This window comes from Eulemur rufifrons, chromosome 6 (assembly GCF_041146395.1).
Source record: "Eulemur rufifrons isolate Redbay chromosome 6, OSU_ERuf_1, whole genome shotgun sequence".
Classification (NCBI taxonomy): domain Eukaryota; kingdom Metazoa; phylum Chordata; class Mammalia; order Primates; family Lemuridae; genus Eulemur; species Eulemur rufifrons.
This window is the reverse complement of record NC_090988.1, coordinates 57546584-57555475: the sequence shown is the minus strand read 5'-3', so window position 1 is coordinate 57555475 and position 8892 is coordinate 57546584. Positions and strand designations below refer to the sequence as shown.

The following is an 8892-nucleotide window of genomic DNA, read 5'->3' as shown; positions in this document are numbered from 1 at the left end:
CTTGCTCCCAAGGTCTCCTTGCCCTGCCTGCTTAGAAAGAAGAAATCGGGATAGTCACAGAGGGGTCTCTGGAGTCCAAGTCTCTTATCTTTATTTTAACAGCCTGGCAGGGTCAGGCAGCAGCACAGTACCGGGTTCCTGGCTGGGGAGCACAGGCCTGGCGGGTAACAGCTCCTGTCTGGTCTGCCCAGGGCAGTGTCCACTTATTCCTCAGCTCCAGGGCCATGAAGGACAGCAGCTCCCAGGCAGTCTAGATACTGGGCACAGGCAGAGCAGCCACCCCCTCCCACGTCCAGCTACACCAGCTCCAGGAAGGGAGAAGGTCCTGCTTCCCAGCGTACCTAGGGGCCCAGGGATGGGCCCTTCCACCAGACATGATTGCCAGGTTGAACCACTGCAGCGCTCCGTGGCGTCCCCTCCTTGAAAGAACTGTCCCAACTCTGGGCCCTGGGGCCCTAGCAGAACTGCTGCCGCTGCCACAGGCTCTGAACATCAAGGAAGTTCCCATCCGGCACCAGGTGGCGGCAAAGAGCAGGGCTGTCGGCGCGGGCGGAGAGCTGGGCGCACAGAGTAGCGAGGCGGCAGGGTGCGCCGCAGGGCTCCGAGGGCGGGTGGCCCTTATGGTAGAGAAACCAGAAGGTCTGGAAGAGTTGCGTGTCGCTCCGCATGCGATATACCAGGTCATGCCAGGCGGCAGGCAGTGCGTTGGGCAGCCCGTAGGTTTCTCGGGCCCTATAGAAGCGCTGCCAGTGCGGCGTGGCTCCGGGCACATTTGCTTGTGTCAGGTTCAGGATGTAGGTCTCGTGGTCCAGGACCACGTGAGAGCTCCCGGGGTAGTTTCCATCTATTTGGTAGATGCGGTAACCTGCAAGGAAGCAGGGCTGACTGGAGACGAAAGGAGCAAAGGCAAGTCCAGGGAAGGGCCACATATCCTGCCCACCCTTTGCTGACCCCCTGGACCCCCCTCCCCGTACCCCCCATCCCACCAACTCCAGGATGAGGAAAGCTCCCTTCCGCCTCACTCACCAGGATTGAGGCCGATGTAGGTGGTGGCACTGGGCGCCAGGAAGGCTACAGCTAGCGGCCGGCTCAGAGTCTCCTCATCATAAAAGACCTCAAATTCATCCACATGAGTGTGGCCAAAGAACTGTCCGGCCAGGGTGTTCTCATACCTGACCAGAAGATACTAATTATATCCAGAAGATTCTAGGGAGGGGGAGGAAGAGGTCTGGGGAGATGGAGTGCTTTCTTTCTCCAACCTGTTCAAGTAGCCTCCCCACCACATGGGGTGGCGGGGATGGTGAGATGCTCAAGGGAATTTCCAACCTTGAGACACTTCATCCCTTCACCCCAACCCCACTCCCACCCTCATCTCCCTCCTACCTTGCTACAATTCGGTAATAATTCCAGCTCCAGCTCTTCAGGCAGTGCCCTGGGGGAATGTGGCCAATTATATGCACCTGGAGGGAGAGTTAAGGGTGGTTATCAGGGCATCAAGGGGCCAGAGAGTCCTGGCCAGAGAGGGGAGAAGTGAATGAAAGGGCTGCCAGGGGCAACCAGGAGCTGAAGTCCCAGGGAACAGCAGCAGAAAATCAGGCTTGTTTGTCCACAGGTGCTCTAGCCCAACCGAGCTTGCTTCTCCCCCAGCTCCCCACACCACCTCCACCACCATGTTCCCACCACTCTCCCTCACTTTGTCGCCTCGATCCTCAGCAGCCTGAAGCTCCCCCACCAGCCACTGAAGCTGTCCCGCAGGATCTGTGGAGTTGATCAAGAGCCAGAAGTTCTCACGGGAACAAAAATTCATATTGAGAGAGATGAGGCGGAGGCCAGGGCACGGGGAAAGGGCGTAGAACCCCCCAATTCTGAAACAAAGTAAACACGAGGGGTCAACACTCGTTCATCATCCTGGTCCTGCCTGCCCAGTCCTGTGCGGGGCATTTGGGTGGGGGGCAGAGGCATGCAGGACATCATCCCCATCCTCAAGGAGCTCACATTCTAGCTGAACACCAAACACTGCTAACTGTAGGGCCTGTCTGGCAGAAGAGAATGGCTCAGAGGGCCGAGGGCTCTAGGAATTCGGGGGAGAAGCAAGACTGAACTAGAGTGGGAAGCAAAGGCCATGCAGAGGGATCTTCCTGGGACCTGGGTGGGGGTAAGGTGGGCAGATGGGGATGAGCAAAGACACAGACTGGGGCATGGAGAGGGTATGCTGCCAGCCCTTGGAAGGATGGTGGCCGGGAAAGTGGGGTCGGATTAGGAGGCGCCAGTGAAGAGCACTGAGGACTCATGCCAGAGCAGTCAGAGACAATGCCCCAGGTTCCCTCCCTTCACTTTCAATCCACATTTCTTTTCCCTGCCTGGGTTTCCATGGACCTTGAGTACCTGAGGGTGCGAAGGGCTTCAGCAGGCAGCCAGGGCGCCCATGCCTTGGCCATTGCCTCATAGAGCCAGCGGGAGGAATGGTTGCCCTCAATGAAGGGGGGAGGGAAGCCATTGACAGGTGTGCTTTCATGGTTGCCCACAGCAGGGTACACTGGCACTGGCCCCAAGAACTTCCTCACGAGGGCTGTGATGGTGGTCAGGGCCCGCAGCTGGTCCTGTCGAGACTGCTGCCAGACGTCATGGGCGGGGATGTCTCCTGTCCAGTACACCATATCAAAAGGGCCAGCTGGGCCCAGCCCACTCAGCAGGCTCTCCAGAGTCCTCAGGGGCAGGTCACACTTGCTGTACTCGCCCCAGTATCCAGCACCTGGTTGGGAGGTGGGCGGCAGGCCAGAGCCCTGGCGGCAGCACAGTGGGTCCGCACAGTTAGGGTCTGTGCCCTCCAGGTAGTCATGATCCCAGTGCAGGTCAGTGAGGAAGAGGACCCGGCTGACAGGGGCGCCTGGGGCTGGGGGGTTGGGTGGCTTGGGCGGTGGCTTCGGTGTGGCTGGCAAAGAGATGTTCCAAGATGAGAAGATGTCCCAGTGTCCACAGGTGGAGCCCAGGAGCAGGCCACAGGCCTCAGATGGGCTCAGCACTGAGCGTGTCCACACCTCCACCATGTCATCCTCAAAAAGCTGGACAGCTGACTGGCACACAGTGGGTGGCGCTATCTTTAGCAGCTTGCACAGCTTGATGGCCATGGAGCCCACCCGGGCCACGTTGGGCTCCTTCTGTGGTGGGAGGAATGAGTGGTGAGATGTCAGAGAGAGCCGGGGAACCAGGCTAACCCCTGGCCACCACCCCCTGGGCTTCCATATCCAAACTGGGGCTGAGTTGGACTCAGTGCCACCGTGGTGAGGAACTTCAGTGCACCCCCTGCCTCCCAGACCTTGTCTTGTGACTGAGGCAGCACCAGGCCATCGTTTCCTCTTTAGCTCAGTGGCCAGTGGCATTTCAGGCCTTTGCTTCACCTACTGGCTTTCTCAGGCACTGTCTGCATTCTTTTCCTACTTCACAAAGGTCTCAGTGGGATGGTGGTGGCACATAGCCATGGGTGTCCCCAAAGGGGAGCAAACTCAGTAAAGGCTTGTAGATGCTGCCCTCTCCATTGGGAATGCCATGGGACCCCCCCAGGGCTCCCACATTGGCCCCAGCCCCCACCGCCAGGGCTCCCCTTTGGCCTGCTCCACCCTCAGCCCTTTTAGCTCACCTTCAGCCCGAAGTTGATGGCGGTGAATAGGACTTTGCAGACTGGGCAGGTGAAATTCCGCCACCCAAAGAAGGCATTCCGGAGCTGGGGCACTATGGCATTGAACGTGGCAGGATGGCCTCGGGCAGGAAGAGGGTGGGCTGCCGCCGGGGCCCATAGAACCAGGGACTCAGGCAGAGCCAGCATCAGCGCCAGGCCTAGGCCCACCCAAAGGAGTCGGAGGGCTCCCGTGGAGCTGTCCAGTCCCTGCTCCCGGCCGGACCTGGGGTGGCTCTGGCAGAGTGATACTCTGTGGCGGTGCATTGCTGGGCTTCCTAGACAGGGCCGGTTCGACTGTCCAGGCCCCCCGGCCTAGGCCCCAGCTGGCCCTCAGGGACCCGGGCGGCGCTGGGGACACCCGATTACCCTTCGCTGTGGTCGGCTGATGGTCCCGCGGCCAGCCGCAAAGCAGCTCCGCCCCTTCCTCTTCCTCTGGTCCCCAGCAGCTGATCCTGGGGGCGGCAGCGAGTCCTGTCAACGCCGCGGAGGCGGAGCTGGCGGGGTTAGCCGGGGACCGCCCTGGTTTCCGCCCCGGTTCCCGCCCCGTTCCCGCCCCTCTACCCCCGCCCCCGCCGGGACCGAGGCCACTGGGACAGCTGGTGTGGACGGTCGGTCCCTGCGGTTACCAGGGGCTCTGCCTTGCGGTCACGGCCGCACCAGCCCGCACCAGCCCGCACCAGCCGCCGCGCTCGTGCTCTGGGGCCCCATGTAGGGCAGCTGGTGGGAGGCCCTTCAGAGGCTCCTAGGCGCCCCCTCTGTGCAAATCTGCACTCAGATTCCTGCAATAACTGCCAGGCCGACTCGGGCATTTAATTCGCGAAGGGAGGCGGGGTAGTGGAGAGAGCAGGGCCGGGCAGGGATCCTTCCACAGGATGTGTTGCCCCTGCTAAGGCAGCGCCTCCCCTTGGTTTCCCATGCTCTGCCACTGGCACCAGCACCCTTGAGGATCTTTGAGTCACTTTTTTTTTTTTTTTTTTTTTTTTGAGACAGTCTCGCTCTGTCGCCCGGGTACAATGCAGTGGCGTCATCACAGCTCACTGCAACCTCAAAATCCTGGGTTCAAGCTATCCTCCTGCCTCAGCCTCCCCAGTAGCTGCTACTACAGGCGCATACCACGACGCCCGGCTAATTTTTGTATTTTTTGTAGAGACGGGGATCTCGCTCTTACTCAGGGGGTCTCGAAGGCCTCAGCTCAAGCGATTCTCCCCCTCGGCATCCCAGAGTGCTAGGATTACAGGCGTGAGCCACCATGCCCAGCTCGAGTCACCTTTGATGCAGATGAGAAAACTCAGGCTTAGAGATGATGAAGTAACTAAGCAATAAAGACTATACAGTTATGAAGGCCAAGAACATCGGCTAGAACTTAGGTCCCTCACCGTGTATCCACGCTGGTAAAAGCTAACATTTATTGCGTTTTTTACCAGTGCCAAGCACTGATCTAGGCACTTTATAGTTACTAATCTTCAATTCTCACAACAGCCCTAAGAAGTGCGTACATTACTATTACCCCTGTTTTACAGATGGGGAAACCGAGGCACGGAAAAGTTAAGTGGCAGACGATCAGTTAAAACCTAAGCTATTTTCCTAGTGCTTCACCATGATCCACAGAGCTATCAAGTCCTGTCAGTTCTTTTCTTTGAGAATTTTCTCCGAGTGAGAAAATTCTTTTCCCCCAGTTCTGTGTGCATCATCTCAGAGTAATCATGGTAATAATTAGCATGTATTTTAAAGATAATGTACTAGGTATTTTTCTAAGGGCTTAGCATTAATTCAATCCTCACAACAAATTTAGGAGGTAGGTATTATAATTTTCCCCATTTTACAGAGGAGGAAAGTAGGATTAAGTAACTGGCTCAGCATCCCACAGCTAGCCAGTAAATGCTGGAGCTGGAATTTGAATGCAACATTCTGGCTCTATGCTTTGCTATGTGGGGATCCACTCAGAACTCCTGAGTTGGTATACAGATTATTTTAAGCTGAAGACATTTCAGATTCAATAGATGCAGAAAGGAAACCTTTTTGGAGCTTCCCTTATTCTGACTAAAAAGCAAAAACTTCTGGGAAATGAGGAGTGTCATAAATCTCCTCTTTGGGGAGGCTTCTATTCGCAGGTGGGTAAACTCACCATAAGTACCCTCTCCAGGGGAGTTTTATGGCCCTGAAGAGGACAGAAAGCCCACTCATACTGGTAGAGATGAAGAATATCACAAACTTTCTGATTTCCCCTTTGTTCTCTTAAAAACCCATTTGCAGTTCCTAAAGAAACCTATTTGTTTTTTTCCTAGTTTTCTCCCTCTCCCCTTTCCCCTGCTAAAATACGTGCATAAGCCTTTAACTTCAACCATTTAATGAGCCAGCTACTTCTTTTGTTGATTCCCCTGTGCATACAAATAAACTCTTCTCTCCTGTTAATTTGTCTTTCTCAGTCTAATTCACAGGCCTGGGCACTGAACCTAAGAGGGTAGAGGAAAAAGTTTTTCCTCCTTGACAACTACTTCTTTGTTATAACTGTAGGCTTGCATCTATAATCTTCGAGGATTAAAATTCTGGCAGAAGGAAAGGGAGGAAGAACTTCTGTATAAAGCACGAGGCATGAAAGAGCCTGGTACATTTGCTATGAAACGTAATCTCCCCTTTCCCATTTCACTGTCGGGGATTTCAAGTAGCCTCATTTCCCCTTAACTGTTACTGCTCTGAATCTGTCTTTCCTTTTGGAGGACGCCAATGACCCCAGGGTCCAAATTCTACCTGTTCTCCTAGACTTTAGCTCATATCCCATCTCCTTCATAATATCTTTCTTGACCATTTTCTTCTTTATCATTTGCCCAATCTTCTTTTACATAGTGTTGTAAAAGAAAATAAAATTTCAGGACCCTCTAAATTTATTATACCAAGGGAGAAGTTAAGCTCTGGAGACTGAGTTAGGTAGCATGTTTGCAAGTTTGCTTTTCAGATTATAGTTTAACTCTTCCTCATTGTTCATCTTCTGTAAATGACTAGGAGGGACGTGAGACCAGACCTCCCCCCTTCCAATCACTGATATTTGTTACAGGTTAACTGTCTACCTTATTGTCCTGTACCCAACTCAGACCAGATGGTGCCCAAGACCCCATGACAGTTACAGCTTCAGTGTGGAATGTTAAATGTACCTTTCCTGAATGAAAAAAAAAAAAATCACCTCAACTAATCAGATCTTTGTAACTATGCATTAAGCCTTACATAGAAAGATGTTGAAATTCTATCAAATGCCCTTAAGTTTTGTCCATATAAGTGATGACAAACTTCTACCCTTTGGAACACCGACTTTTATTCTTTGGAATCTGTACTTCCTGGGCAGCCCATCCTCAAACTTTGTCCTTGAACAAACTCTCTTTAAACTATATTCTGCCCCTTTTGATTATTTTAGGTTGACAGTGTTTTTATACATATTGTTGCTCTTGATAGAACTATTGATTGCTGCGTATCATAAGGCTACCCTCCACTGGCTGACTGAATGGACCCCCTATTGGCCAAGGGGGTACCCTAAAACTGAGTTGCTGGCCATGAGAAGGGAGGTCAGACATTCCTCATCGTGTCCCCCTCCCTTCCTGTAGATATCCTTTATAATTCATTAGCAGGCCTAAGGCTATACAAGACAAACCTACAGGTCCTCAATTTACACAACCAATATATACATAACCTAAACCTTTTTTTTTTGTTGTTTGAGACAGAATCTTGCTTTGTTGCCCGGGCTAGAGTGAGTGCCGTGGCATCAGCCTAGCTCACAGCAACCTCAAACTCCTGGGCTTAAGCGATCCTACTGCCTCAGCCTCCTGAGTAGCTGGGACTACAGGCATGCGCCACCATGCCTGGCTAATTTTTTTTCTATATATATTTTAGTTGGCTAGATAATTTCTTTCTATTTTTAGTAGAGACGGGGTCTTGCTCTTGCTCAGGCTGGTCTTGAACTCCTGACCTGAGTGATCCACCCGCCTCGGCCTCCCAGAGTGCTAGGATTACAGGCGTGAGCCACCGAGCCCGGCCTGACCTAAACATTTGTACCCCCATCATATGCTGAAATAAAAAAGAAAAAAAAAGAATGTAAAAAAAAAAAATATATATATATATATATATATATATATATATATGGCTGGTAGCTTGTCTCTGATTAACAGATTTCCTTATCTTCTTAATTTTTGAGATAGTCTTGCTCTGTTGCCCAGGCTAGAGTGCCCGTGGCATCAGACTAGCTCACAGCAGCCTTAAACTCCTGGGCTCAAGCGATCCTTGTGCCTCAGTCTCCTGAGTTGTTGGGACTACAGGCTTGTGCCACCACTCCCGGCTAATTTTTTCTAGCTCTTGCTCAGGCTAGTCTTGAACTTCTGAGCTCAAGAGGCCTCCCAGAGTGCTAGGATTATAGGCATGAGTCACCGCCCCAGGCCTCAGACTTCCTTATCTTAACATAAAACATTCCAAGCCTTTAGACAAAGCTTCATTTCTTTAACCAATTACAAGTCAAAGAGTCTTTAAACCCACCTATATCCCACCCCTCCTTTTGAGATGCCCCTCCTTTTGGGGCCAAACCAATGTATGCCTTCCATGTAGTGATTTTAAGACTTTACCTGTAATTCCTGTCTCCCTGAAATGTATAAAACCAAACTGTAACCCAGCCACAAAGAGTCCACTTGCTCAAGGCTTCTTGGGCATGGCTCCAGGTCATGGTGAAACTGCCCTTACAAATTAATAAAAAGGGGTGCAGGGCAAGAACTGTGGTAAGGGCCTAGCTAAAAATAAGGCACAGGCCTAGCTAAAAATAATGATAATAATTAGCCACTGTCCCCTGTTTGCTTCCCTATAATTGCCACTGTGGAGCCACATAGCTGATGGTCATAAAGATTCTTAGCTTTCTCCATAGATATTAATAATATCACCTTTTTGAAACCTAGGGCTAGTTTCTGAGATATCTTCCAGGTGCTGCATTCCAGTGGAACAGGTGACCCACACAGACCAGCATCCTATACTGAGGAACTGACTCAACTGGTTTTGTGATCTTCACCCAAGAACCTGGTCAGCAAAGAAGACAATTCTACAACCCTATGGTTCCGCCCGGAACCCAGCCAATTAGCAGACTCCATTTCCTATGCCAAACTGTCTTTAAAAACCCTGTCTTCCAAACTGGGGGAGGTGGATTTGAGAGGTTTCTCCTGTCTCCTTTCTCTGCCATAAACCCTGCTGTC

The 8892-nt window shown here is 52.1% G+C and overlaps 1 protein-coding gene across 5 annotated transcripts; it reads right to left on the bottom strand.

Moving 5' to 3' along the window:
- Positions 1-69: 69 nt before the first annotated feature.
- Positions 70-4119, bottom strand: SMPD1 (sphingomyelin phosphodiesterase 1). 5 transcript variants are annotated; one of them, XM_069469451.1, is made up of 6 exons: positions 3638-4119; positions 2346-3158; positions 1694-1865; positions 1384-1460; positions 1027-1172; positions 70-865 (listed from the first exon to the last, which is right to left on the bottom strand). In XM_069469451.1, exons 2-6 carry the CDS (start codon positions 2513-2515, stop codon positions 456-458), a joined length of 975 nt encoding a protein of 324 aa, XP_069325552.1. In that variant the 5' UTR covers positions 2516-3158; positions 3638-4119; the 3' UTR covers positions 70-455. The 5 variants fall into 5 exon arrangements, with proteins under 5 accessions (XP_069325552.1, XP_069325550.1, XP_069325547.1 ...); XM_069469449.1 differs by having other exon boundaries at positions 70-885; positions 2386-3158; XM_069469446.1 differs by having other exon boundaries at positions 2386-3158.
- Between the last annotated feature and the right edge of the window lie 4773 nt (positions 4120-8892).